Source organism: Ambystoma mexicanum, chromosome 7q, assembly GCF_040938575.1.
Source record: "Ambystoma mexicanum isolate Mex_15411 chromosome 7q, UKY_AmexF1_1, whole genome shotgun sequence".
NCBI lineage: Eukaryota > Metazoa > Chordata > Amphibia > Caudata > Ambystomatidae > Ambystoma > Ambystoma mexicanum.
The window spans coordinates 67959403-67979603 of NC_090941.1; the positions used below are offsets into that span (position 1 = coordinate 67959403).

At 44.6% G+C, this 20201-nt stretch overlaps 1 protein-coding gene across 1 annotated transcript in view; it reads right to left on the reverse strand.

Annotated features, from left to right (window-relative positions):
- PRKX (protein kinase cAMP-dependent X-linked catalytic subunit) overlaps nt 1–20201 on the reverse strand; it is a 545345-nt gene that overhangs the window by 213829 nt on the left and 311315 nt on the right. Inside the window, exon 4 of the mRNA XM_069640599.1 lies at nt 17324–17443. Within this exon, the coding sequence (XP_069496700.1) occupies nt 17324–17443 (120 nt within the window). The remainder of the gene's footprint in view (nt 1–17323; nt 17444–20201) is intronic.

Consider the following 20201-nt stretch of genomic DNA (forward strand, 5'->3'; position numbering starts at 1 on the left):
TTTCCAAGCTGTTATTTACAGAAGCGAAGTCAGTCATTGTTGATTTAGTTGCTGTTACTGCTAGGCAGTAACTTGATCGATAATTTAAGGCAACACATGTTTGGGAACTTTGGGTTTTAGCCGTCCCATGGCAGGGTAACATAGAATGCCCCACTCCTGGTATATCATTACCAATTTTGCCCATTAAGAAACCTTCCACCCGATTAAGTTTTGCTTGTGAATCTAATACAACTCGTTTCAGATCTCTGATTTCCCAGTGAGTCAACTCATGTCCCTTATCCAGGAGATTCAGTATCCTAGAAATTACTGGCAAAGATTCCTCAAAGTGATCTTCGCCCCTCACAGTTGGAGAACTGGTTAGAGAACCCCTGGGAGGGGGAGAATGATTACTAGGCTCAGAGCTCAAATTTTCGTTTTGCCCCATTGAACCAATTCCACCCTCTTTTATAGGCAGAGCGATGTTTTCCTCCAAAGGCCATTTTGCCCCCCCTCCTCAGCAAAAATTGATGCTGAGGGAAGGGGGAATTTCACATTCGAGGAAAACATTCTATGAGGGCCCATTGTCTGAATTCACGGAAAGTTGTTATAGAGATGGACCTTGTCAACACCATTTCGTGCAGCATTTACAGGGGTGGAAGGTCCTCTCGATAGCATTACACATTTACTTAGTTCCAATTTCACAGTTTGTGACATCATTGACACATCCAGTTTTGTATCCTCTGACTCCCTAAAAAGGTCCACAGACTGGTGGTCGGGCAAAGTCTCTCGAATACTCAAGAAACGTGTCTGAGTAGGAGCTTGGGAGTCAAACGATAAACCCACTGGAGTAAATGTATCATACTCATCTTCTGAGTCGTTACCCCTGTCCCTTGCATGTACCTGTGCAATCAAGTGAGATAGTTCCACATCCTGTACAATGTTTGTTATTTTCTGATTATTTGCTGACACATTCCCCAAAAGGTCACTAACTGTATCCACCTCCCGTCCCACATCCAAAATACTCTTCCTTTGTTCATCTGTCTTACATCCTATCACACTGTCTGTCTTACTATCAACTATGTCATTTCCATTATTCAATACAGGAAGGTCATAGCCCTCGTTTGATGAATCAACATTAGGGGTTTTGTGACTGGGGTCGGGAGACAAATTTTCCCATTTCTTAGGATTGTAGCCATAGTGGAAGGGGGGAGAAAACAAGGACACCCTTCCCATAGACCAACACCTCACCTCCACAACAACCTCCCCGGACCCACAATTCAGGGTTAGGTAATCGCTATAGTGTAGAAAGGACTGGGAGAAGAACTCGGGAGGAGGATTTCTATTTTTCAAAGGGTGGAAAGTACCGACAGGGGTCAGTATTTACTATAATTACACAAGCTGTTTTGGCCTCACTCCGTACCTCGCCGTCCCTCAGTCACCAAACACAAAACAAGTCATGAGACCGGGCTTCAATCACCCCAAAAAAGTAAACCTCTGCCCTCAACACACATGGATAATTGCTGTCAGCCCTTTCACGATAGCATTAGAGCTCAAATCCCCAAAGAAGACACCATCCTGGTCAGTAACTTAATTGAGGAGGAGTTACTTACACTATACACTAAATTACCAGCGAGCTCCAGAAACAATGGACAATATCCACATATGTGAAGTAAAGTTGTAGACGCTTTTGTATGTCCCGCGCCCCGCGCACCGTGAACAGTAAACCGTACTTTTTGTACTTTCCACGGTGCCCGGGCACAAGTCTATTTATAGAAACAAAGCAGGGCGTCCTAGTTCAACACAGGGGCGGGACCCAGGAAGGAGACCTTAAAGAACAGAGGGAAAAGGAGAGAGAGAAAAAAAAAACGGCGTTCAGTTAATGCCGTTGATGCACCACGTTAAACACACTCTTGAGGTACGCTGTGCACCGCGTTCGCGCTACACGCTTACACTGTAATCAATCCAACTTTGGAAAAAGTCACCTTCTTTGTGTTGCACACAAGCAGGAAGTCAGGCAACACCAGGGTTGCATCTAAGGACGTCCTCCAGGCGTCATTTCTGCAGCAGCACGCCTTCAGGCAAGGAATAATCCGCAGCCACAGTTAGGAGCAGGGGCAGCACAGCAGGCCAGTAAACAGTACTTTTCGTACTTTCCACGGTGCGCATAGTTATCATCTATTGTTGAACGTGAGGAGTGGCCATGCCACACGGGTAGTGGGTGTGAACCGGGAGACAAGGCATTCAATTGAGAAAAGCCCCATCTCACCAAAAAGCATGCCCATATGAGCCCCTGCTTACTATTTTTGCACTGTAAGACATTTCCAGTGGGACATTGAGCTCCCCTCCGCTAATTCTTCAAACGAAGGTGCGAGATTAGGGCATATCCATTTACAGTCACCTCCTAAAATAATCAGACCCACATCATCCAAATTTGAGTGAAACTACGTCATTAAGACAGTCTCAATTTCGTTTAACACAATCTATTTCGGCCCTAACCGGGTTGAAGTAGATATTAATGGTAAGTATTGTCAAGTCTTTCCCCATGTACTACATCAGTGAAGGTGGCGATTAGTACGGCTTCTGCTGTTTCAAAACCATTGAAAGCGTGTCCCTGCTTACTTTTAATAGCCATCAGAATCTCTCCAAATGGGTGCCCTTTGCTGCCTTTCTTTGCCTTTTTTGTTATAGTACTAAACCCATCCATTATAGTAGTTAAGGCAGCCCTCATACCCGCTTTACGGAAGCAGCTATGCCCCAGAGAGTTCCAGCTTAAAACTTTACAGTCTTCATTTTATTTTAATCCAGTCTCTCCTCTTTGGACATGGTGGGTGTGGAAGCCAACCAAGCCATTTCCTGGATCCTTATCAAGGTGGTTCTCCTCCGTCCATCTTGAGTCACTAGGCATTTTACGTTCTGTTTATTCTGTTTTCCACCGTTCGCCCACTATATCCTACATCAAATCATTCTTCTGAGCATAGTAACATAACCTCTTATCAGTCATTCCTCCTGATTAGCATAAACCAATTTCTCAATCAACTTTTGAGTACAGATGGTCTGCGTACTTCCCCCACCATTCTTTTATCATATGAATGAACAAACAATGTCTGAAGAGGCCACAGCTCTCAGCTCTGTGATGGTAGAGAAAAGCTGCAGAACTCTAGCTCTATTTAAGGGGATATCCCTCTCCTCATCAAATAATGATTACAAAAATCTGTGGTGAAGATGATTCTGGGGTTTGTGCATTTATTCCATGTTTAGGCGGTACACGTTTAACCTGTTGCCTTTCCCACCATTGATTTTTCACATTTCTCAGTGGCGCCAGACTAACAAGTCCTTCGCTCTGTGGTATCATGTTAGCAGTGCTCTTATTATTTACCACCTCAGAAGCCTTACAGGCACAGTTAACAGGCATATTTGTATTCTCCACAATAGCCTCACACATGGCCACCAACTCAACCCTATCAGTATTCAAAGTCACCCCACCGATTTTCCTAGTGTCACTAGGCCCCTCCCTTTTCCCCTTCTTTGTTATCAGTTTTTTTTCTCCAGCTAGTGCATTCACTGGGTCCACTTGGGAAGAGATGCAGTTCAAATTGTGCCTGCTGCTGTCTGCTTCAATCCAGCCACCTGTCCCCGATTTTGACGGGTTCTGGGAATCATCGATTATAATTACATTCAGATTTGCCCCTTTAACTTACCTGGTCTTCAATTCAATTTCTCTTTTTGCAGATGCATTAAAAATGTTTCTCAGAAATGTATGAGATTCCCTGGTCTGCTTTTGCGCAAGGCCTTTGCAGTTTTTAGACTTTTTCATTGCATCCCCTTCCTTCAGACTTATGGCACAGACCAGCTTCTCTCCACCCTCCTACGCCAACACACGTGTGCTGCCCTCACTATTCACTGCATTCAAAGACTTCTCCATGTGTTGGATCGTGTGTGCCCTGCTTGACTGGCGTTCTGCCCTTGTCACTAGGGCCAGTATACTCCCCTCTCAATAAATGATCTTTTAGCTCCTTGAGAATAGTGGAGTTTGTTCTTACTTCTGCCACTAAAGTATATACAGTATCATACAAACGTATAAAAGACTGCAGTACCAGATTAAGAGCCAGCATTGGGCTCTCTCCACTTCTTAGGACCTCTTTGTTTCCTGTCGTCCAGCAATAAACTGGCGAGCGCAGGCAGTTACCATTACCACCAGTCTTCTCCCTCGTCACATTACTAGTCGAGGGGACGTTTGGCTCGTCTGGTACATAACTTACATCAGACTCTTCCCTATTCAAATAGTGAAACATTCTCGGGGAGGCACTGAACCTGGCATTCAAGGTGGGCGAGGCCTGTAGGGCCAATATTTCTTCTCCTAGGTTAATGCATATGTCTTTGAAAGATCACTCTTCTTTCTTCATCCTGAAGAACTGGGCCCAATATTTCAATCCCTTCTACATAATCTGCAGATGAGCCAGTCATAGATCAGTCAGCTATATGATGGCCTGACTTTACAGCCTCGCTATATATTCTCGTCTAGGCCGGGGGGAAATAGCGGTGATCTTACCTTGTTCAACCCGTTCTTGGATTAATAAATTACTTTCCATTTCTTCATCTAATTGGCGTCTGCTCTGCGCTGCTCAGATTTTAGCGCTTTATTTTCCTCTGTCTCATTTAGACTGCGCTGGGGCCCTATCTAAATAGGCAAGGAACGTAACTATTACACACTAGTGACTAGAGACGAGCCCACCACTAAGTCTACTAAATAGTTGTACAATGCCACACAAAGCGCCAGCTACCTCATCTCACCGCTGCTGAAAGAAAACCTCCTGCTCATTAACACTGTGCCTGATTTCTGAAGAGCAGCTCTTATGAGGCAGCTGGGCAACCCTGCCTCTCGGACTCACAGTCTCTTGGCAATCAGCATCCAGCGCATCTCTACTACAGCAGGGTATCAAAAGGAACTCAATGGATGCTCATCGGCTCCACTCTCCGGTCCCCATACTGTCGTTGGCACTGAAGCTGGAGAGGAAAGGATCTTTCAACATATCTCGTACTGTCAAGCCGCACCTCCTCATCCGACACTCAAAGCTAGTGGGGCCATCTCTGACACTTCGGTTTAATAGCTGGACACTTCAATAACATACATGAGAAAGGTCAAGTATAATTGATGGACAGTAAACAAGTTTAATTAGAACAGTAGTTCTGTGAAAACATTTTTTTTATGGATTTGTGTCAAACAGTTAACCAAAAATGCAGAAAGATAGGATTTGGAAGCTTGGGCTCCACACTCTGTGTGCAAATGGGAAGGGAACACTGGCAGGATCTTAAAGATAGTTGGGTGAACCAGGGGAGCGGGTGCATTGCTGCCCACATCCTTTGGCTGAGTACACATAAAAAGAGGTCCTTAGTCGTGTAATGTACAGTAACCACATTGATACAAGAATTAACTCTGATGTGAAGGGTATTCCTTCAGGAGGAACAATGGGTCAACTAGAACGATGTTCATCTGCAGGGCAGGTCTTTAGTCATAATATTCCTTTGGGGAGCATTGTGGGTTTTGGACATACTCTAGTGTAGGCGGATCAGAACAAATAGAACAACGAAAAAACTGGTGGAGAGGATGCATGAAACTACATAAAAACAAAGTTGCTTGGCAGCTATTTGCTGATATTTTCTTTTCTTTTCTTTTTTTATTTATTCAATTAGCAAACTGGCTGCTGACGGTCTACAGCGTATGTGTTTAATTGAAGTGCAGCACGCATGCTATATCACGGGGTGTCCCTATAAGAAACTTCTTGTCCAAAATTCAGTAATAAGTCAAGCAGCTATCCTCATTTCCTTTTGGAGGGTGAGGGACAGTCATGCAGACATATATGGTCATTGCTGCTGCCTGCCTTAGAGTAAGGGCTGCAGAGACCAAAGCCGGATACAGATGATTAAATCAATCAGCTATTTATGTAGCGCGCTTTCACCCAAGGCATCCTGGTGCTTAAAACAACTGGTAACAAGACAGATGTAAGAAATCGGGGGTAACCGTGTGAGGCAGAATTTATCCGAAAAGGAACGTTTTCAAATTTTGTTTGAAAGATATGAAATCATCGATTGTCCTCAACCTTTTCGGCAATTAATTCCAAAGCCTAGGCTCTGCAACTGAGAAAGCACAGCCTCTCAATCATTCTTTCTTATATTTAGGTATCTTTAGCAAAACTGCATTTGAGGATCTCACAGAGCGAGCCGGGAGATATCTGTTCAGTTTTTCTTGGATGGCTAAGCATCCCTTCTCGCTAAGCATCCCTTCCCACATAAGGCATGGTGCATAATACACAGTGCCTTAAATTTTACCCGAGCTTCAATCAGAAGCCAGTGAAGAGATTATCTGGCTTTAGCTACTCCTGTGCCAACAGGTATATGTGTAACCACACCCACTGCAGCATTTTGTAGCCCTTGGAGGAGCTGGGGGAAAGAAGGTTGCACCAAGTAGATGGCGTTACGGTAGTCCAGGCTCCCATTTACACAAGATGCCACAATTTGAGCATGAAATTTGTCAGGAATAAAGGGGAGAACTTTTTGTAGTTGTTTGAGCTTAACAAAGCCTGCATCATATACAGTGTTAACCTGCGCCTCCATGGACAGGGATTCAGATAGCTTAAATCCCCAAGTTACGCACCACTTTAGCCGGTTTAGGTTGTGGGCTGAGTGATTCTGGCCAGAGAGCATACTTCCATCTGTCAGCTGCCCCTGGAGGGCCTGAAATTAGGATCTCTGTCTTCCCACCAGTTAGTTTGAGCCAATTTGACTCCATCCAGACCCGGACAGCTTCCAAACAGTTTTTTAGCCTGTCCCTTACCTCATCCTGCTTTGTATCGCGTCTAAACAGGATCTGTGTATCGTCTGCATACGAAAAGACCCTGAAGCCAAACAAGTGAATGAGGATCAACAGAGGGCAACTATAAAGATTAAAATGTAAGGGGGAGAGAGCCGATCCCTGCGGAACTCTGCATGAGATCGCTATCGAATTAGAATAAGGGTAAAGGGACACTATTTGAGAATGTGAGGTCAGAAAGGCGCGAAAACAGTCCAGTGCCGCACCCGAAAACCCTTCCTCCTTTAGCCTTGCCAGTAATATACCATGTTCAATGGTGTTGAAGGCGGCCGACAGGTCCAACAAAATGAGGCCTGTCGTGCCGCCCTCGTCCCCGATCATGAGCATGATAAATGAAAGGGTATCTGGAACACTGCAGGAATCCACAACAGAGAGAAACCAAAGGATCAAGCTAGAGAAATGTGGCAGTCCACATGTGGTTGGGTGGACTGGAAATGTATGAAAAGAAGCACCCTTCAGCATGGAAACAGGCTATTCAATACACTTCCAAATTTCCCATTAAAACAGTCTACATATGTACTTCGTCGAACAATGGAAAGAGCTTTTGGATCAAGTATGACGAAAGGACAATGTAAATCAGAATTGGATCTCACCACAAATCTGCCTGTATCTTGCCAAGACAGAGTGTGACATGCTGCCATGTCAGTGTCTGCGGTCAACAAACTTTTCAAATAAGAGGTGAATGGTAATCAGTGAGCACAGTCTGATCACGAGCATTCACTTCATCACTGCAATGCAGGAGCAACATGGATTGGTATTCGACAAGGCCCAATGCGTGGTACGAAAGGTGACCAGCAAGTTGGGACACCATAGTGTTCCTGTCCTACATGAACTGCAACCACTGGACTACAAATGCACCTTCCATTAACAAGAACAGTGCTTTCAGCCACTACACAGTTCCACTGTTAAGAGCTGTGGCAGTTCTTCACTAGGACCATCACCACCTTATCCAATGGGTTCTCTCTCACACAGCACCTTGTCTGAACAACCGGGAAACACAAATTACCTCAAAACTTGCAAGGACCCGAAACATTGGTAGCATCGCCAGAAACATTGAAAAATGTCCAAACGTTAGTTTGGCCACCAGAAAACAATCCAAATACAGCCATATGCAGCCATAGCTTTAACTTTGGGTCAATTACCTAATAGTGTTGGCATCAACATCAGGAACAACATTCTGAACAGCCAATCCTAAGCCAGAGGAACTAACAGGCAGGTCTGGTACCCGTAGGACATGATCAATTTGGACATTGCCTGTGATTTTAACCAGTAAGGTTGCTATCCTGAACTCTGAAAATACTTCAAACAATTATACTTCCCTGTAACATGCACATCATTTTACTTACCTTAATAGACGATAACATAGTACTACAGGAAAATATATATGTCATAATTCTCTTACTTAATGCTATAAGAGAGACAGTATCTTGAAACTACCCTTCTCCATTCCCAAGGGCTGCCTTTCCTTGACTGCTCAACCACCACTACCACTAGCGGTGAGCCAGCTAAAGCTGAAGGGCAATCCTGCTATTTAAGCTGTGGGTCACAGCCTCTTAAACCCCTAAACACAGGGAAGAGAACCACCATAATCAGCACTACAGATAAGGGCTGTATTGGCCAATTTTACTCCCTAAAAATAGGCAATTACTCTCCAAAAAGAAAAATGGGGAGTAAAAATACCTCCAACAACAAATGGGAAATCCCCCCCACCCCCACTCTGAAGAGGTACAAATGTATCTTTGTGCATGAATAACTAGATGCAAAGAAATGTTTTACAAAAACATATCCGTTTTATAGTTAAAATATACTTTCTCGCTTAAAAATAGGGAGTAAAATACTCCCAGTTTAAATTCTTATCTGGAGCACTGATCATAATTGTGTTCCCCCACAAAAGCTAGCACAAGCAGATCGGTTCCATGTGATAATTCTGCATTTAAAAGCCGCACCCCAAAAAAATATTTTGGCCAATTTTGTGTAGGGTTTCACCCCCAACTCTGTGGGATGCTGACCCCGGGCCGCCCCCATTCCCTGCATCGCTGGTGGGATTACTTCTAATTTGGGGTGTCGGGGCCCCCCTCGTTCCCTGTTGCACCCCTGCGGCCGCCGTTCCCCACCTTAACAGTCCCCGTCAACCCCCTCTGCACTTAGCCGAACACAGCCAAAAATATTCACACAAACCTCCCCTGCCCACTTCCTTTCCCCATCACAAACTACCCAACACACACTACTTAACCTTTGTGGCCTGCTGCTTCCATCTGGGCTTGCAGCTCCTGTGTACAAACTCCTAACAATTCACTTTAGATAGACCACTCTGAGCGGCCTTTCTAAAGTGATTCATTATTTCACCCAATGCCGCTGAATCCTAGTAAACAGCACTTCTGTAGATATGCTAGATGTGAATGAAAACATGTTGACCACCATGAAAGTGACAGACCCAAGTTAGGTCGTTTTTCAGAGTGTAGAGTTTTGAACAGATAAATGAACGTCAATGCCATAGCACTTTGTACACTATGGCTAGCCTCTCTTCTGCAGGAATGATGAACAACAACGTGGGTCTTAATAGATTTGTTAAAGAGAATGAGGTCTTCATGTCCAACATTGGTATGAAACCATATTTGAAGGCTCCTAGGTTTTAGTTATGGGAAAGAAGTCAGCAAGGAGATTTGACTGGCTGCGGAATTGAAAATATCTAGTGACTCAGTCATTAGCCACAGAATGACAAAGTGTTCCTTCCCTTGATGACATTCTAGATATTTTTCTCTGTTACCAAGCAGATAAAATGAGCGTCAATATATGCTCAGCTTCATCAGATTGGCTACCAACGTAGACCAGGGAGAGTAGCGAGGTCGCCATATGGGCATAACATCTTGTAGAGTTTGCAATACGTTCAGTCACATGGAAACTGAAAAACACAGATTATGACAGCGAGCTCAAAACTGACTATCTTGGATGTTGGCATATTAGATGTGAAAGGTGTACAGTTTCTTAAGATGGTGCAGGATTAAGAAGGGGCACACAGGTCTCAATGATTTGAGCAGTTTGCGACTTCTGGAGATAACATCTTAATGCTTTTGAATACAGAAAACAAGTACACTAATGTGAAAGAAAGACCTGACACTGTCAGGAGGGGATGGGGACACCTCTCAGACTGGGGCAAGGAGGCCTGTCATGGGGTTGCCCAGAGCCAGGCCTGCCCCAGAGGAGGAGTTTAGGAGTTTGCAGGCCCCCATGCTCTGTTCCTTTTACCAGTGCCTGCATTACTGAACTAATAAATGATCACCTGTTCTTGTCCCATTCCTGAGTGAACATTGCTGGACAATGTTTTCATGTTTGCGGAGGACCTGGTGGTGGAGAATGGAGCAAGCAGCCCGACCGAAAGAGAACCGGCATAGAATTGCAAGACTCCAGAGCAATTCACACATCAGACCGGCAGAGCAAAATATGGGACAGAAACTGTAGTTGTACCTTCAGCCGGACCGCAAGGCGGCACATGTATGAAACTGACAATCCCAATGCTCTGGGTAACCCTGACACGAACCATGGAATAAACTACACTTAACATGCCACCATTATACAATGCCAGAGGAAATATGAACTGTTAAGATTAACTACATTTTGAGCTGACAGCATTTCCAAATGCTCGCAGACCCGCACACAAGAAAAGGGTGGGGCTTTAACCCAGTTATATGCGCTTGCCTACCTGTAACCAAACCCCGTGTAGAATGACGCTAGTGGTTGATCCAGAGAACCAGCTGAATGGGAGAACTTATGGAGGGGTAAGGAGGATAAAAAGAAACGGATAACAGGAAGGTGTGGATTGTTTGGGTGAGGCCAAGGGAGGAGAAGTGGGCAAAAGGGAGGACCATCAAAATACCAAGTGGAGGAAGCGGCGGTGCAGATGAGCATGGAGAAGGATTGCTAAAAGAGTGCAAGATGAGGTTTTGGTTGGTAGGAGAACTTGGTACTTGACTGAGTGAGTTTGAGGTGAGAGAGACTATCCAAAGGGGAGTAGGAGGTGAAAGAGTGAATGGGATGGTCGCTGGGAAAGTGAAACAAACGTGACTGCAGGAAACGTTGTCGGTGAAGTTTAGTGTAGTCATGTGGTGACGGAAAAGCAGTAGTGTGGCAAGGGGAGAGCTTTAGAAGAGTGCAGAGAGGAAAGTAGAAGTATGAGAGAACATTAGATGGACAGAGCGAAAGTGGAACAGAGACAAGGGAGGCGGGAGGAAAGAGTGTGAGGAAGGATAGAACTTCAGGGCACATAGTACAAGAATGTGCCAGGAAAAAACCAAATGAGAACTCGAAGGCATATCTTCTTGTACCAGTGTATTAAGGGCCCTAGTATAGAATTCACCTAGATTGTTCACTGAGGGAGACCGATAGAAATGGTGTTTTCCCTTAGGCCATCACTACCAGTCCGTCAGTAGCTAGGCATTGAGGCGTACAGTTTATTTTAAAGTGAAGCATATTTGAATTAAAATATTTGTGTCTGTGGAGGACCACCATGATACATTACAAAAGCTGCAGAGAAGAATCATTAACTAAAATGACACTTTTTTGCTTCCATATCGAAATCCAATCAGAATTGAAGGTAATATTTTACATACAATTTAAGTATAAATTATAATACTACAAATTAGCTTCTAAGAGTCACAACATAGAATAGATTGGCAGAGGAAGGCTAACTTCTGCCATACACTTTCTAATTTGGAAAACAAAAGCAGCATCAATTCCTAAAGACTAGTAAGTAACTAACTGAAACCTCGTACTGACAATTCAAGATTGCTTTTGAAGGTCCTTGCTCTAGAAGGCGTATGCCCTTAGTGGCAAGCTTTAAATGCCTCTCTAAGGTAGTTTTCCAAACATTAGTCAAAGTGGGCCTCATTTTTATACCAGTTTTAGCATTTGGCCACTTTAGTTGTTCCAAAGTAGGCTTGTCGAAAAAATGGTGGTGTTACAATTTCATGCAAACATTACTATTGGGACATTCTTCGGTAACAACAGACAGGGCTTTGCCCACTTCACACCTCTTGTTCAAAGATATTCACCAGGTAACTGAAGTGCAGATCTACTTGTGCTGTTGCATCAGCTGCATGAGAGAGGACCATGGCATCCGAGGAGTTAAGTGAAGTAGATTGTATCAACCAGTCCTCCTAGTTTTGCGCTGCAGAATCAAAGCGTTGTGCCCCAGGAGTCAATCAGGTCACTAATCATACGTTCAATACTGAACTTCTGGGATGTTTAGGGGCGGAATGTGGCATCCAAATCAATTAGTTTGTGGGCAACACCCAACTATATCTTAAGGTTTAGTTAGAGGAGGTCTATATGGAAAAGCCATCTGTGCAGGTGTGCAAGCACAAACTTTTTGATTTTTACTCCCAGTTCCATCTGAAAAACTTTAGTCAGCGTTCACCATTAATACACTAATATACACATTATTTACACGTTATTTAAGAAATAAACTAGTCTCCAAAGCCCTAAGAATAATATCAAACATTAAAAAAAGCATTCTTCATAAAATTCAAAGCATCAGAGTAATAGACATGCTCTCATTAACAGCCTCGTGGATAAAGTATGCAAAATCATAATTCAACAGAATATCACTGCAAATCAGAATCACATTTAATGCCTCAACTCTACTCCTGAATCCCAGGCTAATACATTTAGTTCGAAATGCCTATTCATTAGAAACATGTGTTTAGTACAGGACAACATAAAACGAGTTAGATCAACAATCTCCACCTTAACCCCTCTCCCCCCCAACTTCACAGTCGCATAGTCTATCTCCTTCAGACCACTTCTGGCACCAAGGACTGTTACGTGTCCCCAGAACAAGCAAACTTAAACCAGAGATTAGTTTCTTCAAACTCGCAGATCACATTATTGTTAAATGCACTTCTGTTGCTAGAGGGTCTTTTATTGAGACCCACATTCCTAGGGAATACGTTATCTGCTAGTGCAGTCCTCCAGTATGCTACTGTGTCTTTCAAAATATGATGTTTTCTCGCTCTCTCAGAAACCAAACTCTGTTAAATCAGGACTCACTTTATAAATGCCCGATGCAACACTGTTCTCTGCTGAACACGTCTACTGGCCTCCCAGCAGGTGCCATGTGGTTTGGAAACATGGCAGCAACAGAGTAACATGTACATTAATGAAACAACCTGCGGGAATCCAAATTATTCCAAGAGCCCTGGTTTGCCCTTAACAGTGGAAACCCATGAGTGAAATTATAGATTACTGTCTATTCCCAAGGCCTGGTCGCAGTTTGGTGAAATATGAATATAAAAGCTAAATCTGGCTTAACAGAACAGCCAATGAGGACAAACTATTATACCTTACCAAAACCATCTGCTGGCATCTTATTATCAACTGGTTTGCCGTGGCTCCTACAGTTGTCACAGCTTTTGTAGATCACTGTCTGGGGCGGAGGTTCACCCACAACAGGGTGTTTTTGTCCGAGTGCTTAGGGCTCACTTCGTTCACTGCCTGGAAATGCTTGACACCTTCCTAGAGGAGCAAGGCATACCCCGAACGCCTAAAGCGGTAGTTTGTGCTTCAAAGGAAGTGGTCTGGACGACAGAGAAGACACACCAAGGGGATCATATCTGGAGTTTCTTTGAACAGGAAGACATTAGAATTGGTGGATTATAAGAGTGCTAAGGAGAGAATCTGTCCTCAGAGGAAGGGATCTACCATCTCAGAAATGTCAACTCCTTTCTGTGCCCGCTCCCCTCTCCCTGCAGAAAAGGCATGCTTGTAGCTGATATTAGAAGGACAACACTCTTGTTAGCACAACTGAGACTAGCCCCTGACAGAAAACTTAAAATAAACCAATCCGTTGTGCCAAAATTACTCACAGCAGGCGAGACCCTCCTCATCTCCCCTCTTAGCTGACTCCCCTTTGGACTGAAGGATTTCACTGAACTCTTATTGGGGTATCAGTATTTCCAAAGACCCTGCCATTGGAGTGAAGACAGATTTCCAAGGAGCAAGACCTTTCCTTCCCAGTAGCCTCCGAGGGACATTTGGAATGACCCAATGCTGAACAGAACTCTTCACACTGGAAGTGGCAGTGTAATATTGCAACCCCCCTAGCTACGAAGGACAGGAGGAATTCCTAGCTTTCTTCTTCCTAGACCCTGCATAGGGTCCCAAGGCAACACAGATTCACAAGTAGGAGCCTCTTTAAACTGCTTTAGAGTAGATTTGCCTGCTCTAAAGTCTTATGAGCCACTACATGACCCAACATAGCTGCCTTTAACACTATGCTCACAAACTACTTAGGACCACCGACGCAACCATCAACTGCCTGTTATCCAGTTTGTTTGAAGCAATTTAATTGCATTGTTAAACCAAGCCAAGACAGCTGGCCACAATTGAATCACAGTGTCGAGACGCATTTGAGTCGTCAAACCGCAGTGATCAGTACACCTACTGTTTCCAAGCTTTGTTCAAGTTTCAAACTAATTGCTGCTTGTTGAAGTGCACTGTGTCTGCCTACTGATACCGACCCAACCAAAGGAAAAGCGCCCAGAAACCAGACCCGACCCTGTCGAGGCCCAAGATGATTTAAAAGGTGTACAGAGTGGTTCTGTCCTCTTGACCTGGTTTGAAAGCTCCGAACATTAGGACACCAATCCTTACCTTTTTAAAATACCTATGCTTAAAGCTGAACAGTGCTGCAAACACAATTACCTACACATCTTCATACCCATAGTGCCCCCTTCAATTAAAAGTCTGCATATTCTGTTTATTTTATTACAAGGGTGGTTAGAGTTTTTTTTTTTTTAGTTGATCTGTCCTTTTAGTGTGATTAAAGTCTTGTATTGTTAGAGAACCGTGATGGACATTTATTTTGGTACCATAGTACTATGGTTTGGCACGCTGTCTTGCTGGCTCACATCCTCTTGAAGCGGATAGCCTACCCTTAGCCTGTGCTACCTTAAGGAGGTGAATGAGTTGTACCATTTGTTGTGCCCGTTTCACCTTTATGACAAATGACTGCTGGTTTAGAAATATTGTGAGGAACTGAGAAGGAGTTTTGGAACCAATACTTATCCCTGTACTCCAGCAGAGCAGTAGTACATTTGCCACAAACTACTGCAAGGGTCTACAACATGTGGCTCTCCAGATGTTATCCGCTACAACACCCTTGACCCCTCACCATTGACTATGCGGGCTGTGTTTAATTGGAGTTGAAGTGCAAAATATCTGGAAAGTCAAATGGTTGCAGCCATTTGGGGAGATACCAATCATTGGTTGAATCTTGGGGTGTCAAATTCAAAGTACACAGCCTCTGGGGGAGCATATATTTATGTCTAATCTTAGATTTTCATGTAGCTTTCACACTGATGCGGACATGGGATTTAACGGCCTGCCAGCCCGAGCTTTCAGCTCAGGCTGTGGGACGATAAATACCATGTCCGCCCTACCCCCGGGACATGAAAGCTATTCACACCCCAGGATTTCCCAGGGTGCAAATAGTTTTTTTTTTCTTTCCTTCTGACGCGATATGTTCTCTGCCAAGCACATCTCCTGTCGGAAGAAAAACACATGTCAAAAATGGGTGCCAGCATTAACATAGAAAAGGAACAGGACCCTAGCAGTTTTTATATTTAAAATATTTTTATTTAAAAAAAATGTTATGCAATCGCGTGGAAAGCTATTTCCTGGGATGCAAATAGTTTCTTTTTTTCCTTCCGACGGGAGAGGAGCTCGACGCAAGCCCATCTCCCATCGGAATGGAGAAAAAAAAAATGACAAAAAATGTCCGCCCACCAAAAAAATTGATTCGTGATGACGGCAGCCATGGGAAAAGGGCTTCCAAAGTGCCACAGTCATCCGAAAAAAATGGAGGCGGCCATCTTTTTACATTTTTTGTTTCAATTGCAGCAGGCGTTGAAGGCACAATTGTGCCGAAGAAAGGCGGATTGTGAGTGGTCAATCTGCCTTTCCGAGGTGCGAATTCTAGATAAGTATGGTATTTGCCCTACCCTTATGTCCACTGTTTGAACCTTGAGGTTTCTTTGAGATAGAACATGATCTTTCTGGAAGCATATTGCTGTAAAGCACAACAAACTATTCGTCTGAGGTGTGCAAAACCTTCTTGCCAATAGATTGCTCATTTGTAAGTGTTTGCAGTCACTGTATAATGAGGGCAATGCTGTTCTCTTGAATGTGCCAACATTTACTTTTCACCACTGAAGTCTGCCATCCATTTGATGAACAATCTAGTCACACAGGAGAGAACATGGGTTCCACTGTCCCTATTTTGTCTAGCCTGCATTCGCTCCCCTTTGAAGTGAGTATTCAATTTAGGAAGGGTTGTTGAATGTACAATGACATCAAGCTAACTCATCTTGAGTACATGGCATCCAAGTTGTGGGGTTATTCGGGTTACAAAGTAAAACAATTGCACGCTAGCAGGGTCGTGCAAATTCAGTCTTATTTTCTCCTTTCCCATTGAAAATTCTAAGACCTTTTGTGTCCTTGTATCAACCCCTTCCCTCCCACTGCCCTACTTATGTGTTTTAAACAAAGAATTTCATTTATTTGCCACCAACTGTGATATTCTACGGTAAAGCAATGCAAGTGATGACTTAACAAGACAACTACACCAAAAAGTATCTAGGTTTCCTACAACCATTTTTACACTCTATGGGTGTGCAAGCTCTAAAATATGACCAGGACAAGACAAGAAAATAAGATTGTTTCACAAGAAGGCTTGGAACCGAAATCATTTTGTGAATAGAAACAAGCTGTTTACAAATCCTGACTGGCAACGTAAACCGGTATTGCGGTATGCCAAATGTTGTACCACATGGCACCCATCACCAAATCAAGATAAGAAGGTAGATAATGGGCAGCATTAGCTATCCATTAAACACTCACACGCAACGATGCAAACGCAATGTAAGCTTCTGTCACACACCAGTGAAACTGTATAGCCAGCAGCAAAGGAGGCTTACTAAAGGACAGCAGACAAAATACTAACAAACACTTAACATACCTAACCAATACAGGACTTTAATTTCCCCATGTCCCCAGGCAAGTAGATTTAAGTGTGATATTTTAACTGTCTGATCGATATTCCACATTTACCAGAACCATGAGTTAGTTTGTAATCTCTGAATGTCTTAAGTCTAGGTTCATTACAAGGGTATGCCCCAGGGACAGCAACGCAACATCTTCAGGTCTTTCAGAAAGATGGCCACATTTCAATAAACCATTAGCATGTCCTGGGCAGAGAATGTGTTGCTCATATCTTTTGCATTGTGCTTAATAGAGACAATAATGCACATCACTGAAGCTTGGAAAAATATTAAAATGTCCTTTAAAACCGGAGTGGAGGAAGAGCCAATACCTCATGAAATCCAAAATGAAATTCAACATCTTTATTGCAGAGTACCGTCAGTGGAGGATATACTTCCATCCAATACCTGGGGTGGAGATATGAGTATGCAGTGTACTTACCCGGACAGCATCTCGAAGATCAGGATGCCGAGAGCCCACCAGTCGACTGCTCTTCCATGGCCTTTGCTCTGTATTACCTCTGGTGCAAGGTACTCTGGTGTCCCACAGAGCGTCCACGTCCTGAGAGAAACAGAAACCAGGAGCAAGTCAATGCTGGACTCAAGCAGGGTGAAAAAAATCGAATGCACAACAGATCAAAGACTACTGCACAGCAGGAAGCTTGTGGCTGAAATATCAAGCATTTGATCCTCTCGTTTTCCACACTTAGACCTTTACCATCTTAGCCAAAGTACTATAGGCTTCGTCAGCAGAGAACTTTACATCAAGGATGTTATTATAAATAAATGGCTAGTGAGTGACCAAATTGTGTCAGCAGATCTGAATGAAAGAAGCACATTAAAGCAAGGATAGAAAGCGTTTGGTTTCTGAAGCCGGCCTGGAAAGAGCAGAACGCTGGTTAATGTATTAACAGCCATACCTCATCAAAGACGACTCACAAAAAGTTCATATGCACATAACAAATGTTGAAGCATGCCCAATCTCAGTGTTAAACGCAAAACATATTTAATGCTTTCCTAACAAAACATATGGTTTACTATAAAATTACAAATTAACATGATTTCTCTTATTTTAATTCCCTTTTGCTTTTCAAGTTTTCTATAGCAGTAGGTTGCAGTAAACACTACAAAGCACAATTGCCAATACCATCTACTAGCCTTGAGAAAAAACAGTGGGGAGACTTGCACGATTGAAAATTAATGAAATCAATGTAGGTTTATTTCAATTGCATAAAAGACCATTGCTCGAATAGCAAATGAAACCACAACAAACCCATCCGTTCGGACATAAAATCTTAATGTACTGTGCCAAATCCAGCGACGACGTAACCAATTTCCCGGAAATAGTCTCCCCTCATGTGGCCAGGGTAGGGCAGAAACTACTTGCCTCCAACCCTTGGGGTAGCTATCTGCGGGAGGATCACCTAGGGATTGGGGGACCACTCTCAGGCGAGTAAGGGATACTTGCTGGATAAGCCATGGTATTTCCCCCTTTCCCTAAAGAGTAATGATTACAATAAATAATAATCTGTCACCTTCCCACCTTTGTATGGTACATACAAATATGAATAATATTCACCTCCATGCCCATTTCCATAGAAACAATGGGACAAGGAAGAGGGATGGAATAAGGACGATCTACAAACCAACGCTGCGGTCTAGCCATTGGAAAATGTTAACCAATGCCGGTAAGATTAAAAACAACACATCTGAACTGAATACGAGAAAGAGAGGCAGAGTCAGAGGCCGTTTGCAACTGGTTCTGATGCTGGTTGAGACACCAAAAATAAGCACATTGTAAGAAGCAGCACAGAGGCTGATCCGAACAGTGTGCAGGGAGACCAAACCTAAAGAAGCTCCTCTTGATGACCGTGGGCAGCTGGAGCAGCCTGGAGCGAAGGAAGGGAAAGCAAAAATGGACTGGCTGACGGGACGCACGCCAAGTCAGCAGACCAAGAGAAGCAGAAGAAGAGATGCGAGGACCTCCAAAGCCGGCTGGTAAACCCAGGGAGAACGAATGGGTTACCGGGGCGCATGAAGGCAAATGTCGCATCGCATTAATAATGCAGAAGAGTCCAATTGAAAATATTAAAGAAACTGACATGGATGAGAGCATTGTTAAGAAAGGGGCAGCGAGTCACTGGTGGGGCGCTGTGGCGCAGCAATTGAGATGGCGGCTCGTTTCTAGAGCTCCAGCACAAGGTGCCTTCCTCGGCTACACAACGCCTTCTGCAGACCTGCAAGGCAACCACAACTGCCCACCGAAACCAGGCATCCTTGTTCATGCTCGGGCCGCACCGCAGCCCTAAACGGAGACTGACAGAGCGAATAGCAGGAGGCTGCATCCCCCGCAGTGAAGAGAGCTGTGAGCGGGCCACACACATTGCTACGCGATCTCGTGGCTTTAGTACCACAGCGGGCCAGAGTACACCACATAGAGAAGACAAGTCGGTGAGGGGAAAGAGGTGTGCTCCCCCGCAACCCCCTCCCAGTCCGCAAACAGAACACATACACACAGTGTGGGGGGGGGGCTTGGGCAAAGGTAAGTCCTGGCAAGACACCACAAGCGGCTAGGAGCTGGATGCTGTGTACGCGCCCCATCTCTCACAACTGGGACATCATGGGTGGAAACCTGGTGGGGCCCAGCCCCCGACACCCAAACTACCCTTGGCTGGACTGGTTGGTCCAGGCTTAAACTATTGCTGCGCTCCTCCCCACACCGCGCCAGTATCTGCCACCCACAATCCTGCCTGGGGGAGACCTCACAGCAATCCAAGGGACAGCGTTGACACCAACAGCAGACGCGGAGGAACTGGGTTGCCTATTATCAGACAGACCACGAGTGCCCTGGGAGGGTACCCCAGCCTACATACCGCAAACAGAGCGGATTATGATGCGGGCCAGTGTCCACAGAGGGGAGACTACATAGGAGGTAAACCCTCCCTATACGCACAGCGCGGGGGGGCTGGGAAGCAGCGAGTAGCGGCAGGTCGGCTCGCCTGGACGCCGTGTACCTGCCCCACACCTCACAACTGGGCCATCATCTGTGGAAACCTGGTGGGGCCCGGCTCTGGACACCTGATCCACCCTTATGTGGACAGGCTGGTCCAGGTACAAACCATTGCTGCGCTCCTCCCTACAGCACGCCAGAATCTGCCACCCACAATCCTGCCTGGGGGAACCCCCACAGCGTTGACACTAACTGTAGACGCCTACTACCAGACGGACCACGAGTGCCATGGGAGGGTACCCCAGCCTGCAAACTGACATTCGGGCACACTCCCATATGACTGTCTGTTCATGCGCACATGCTTCTACTC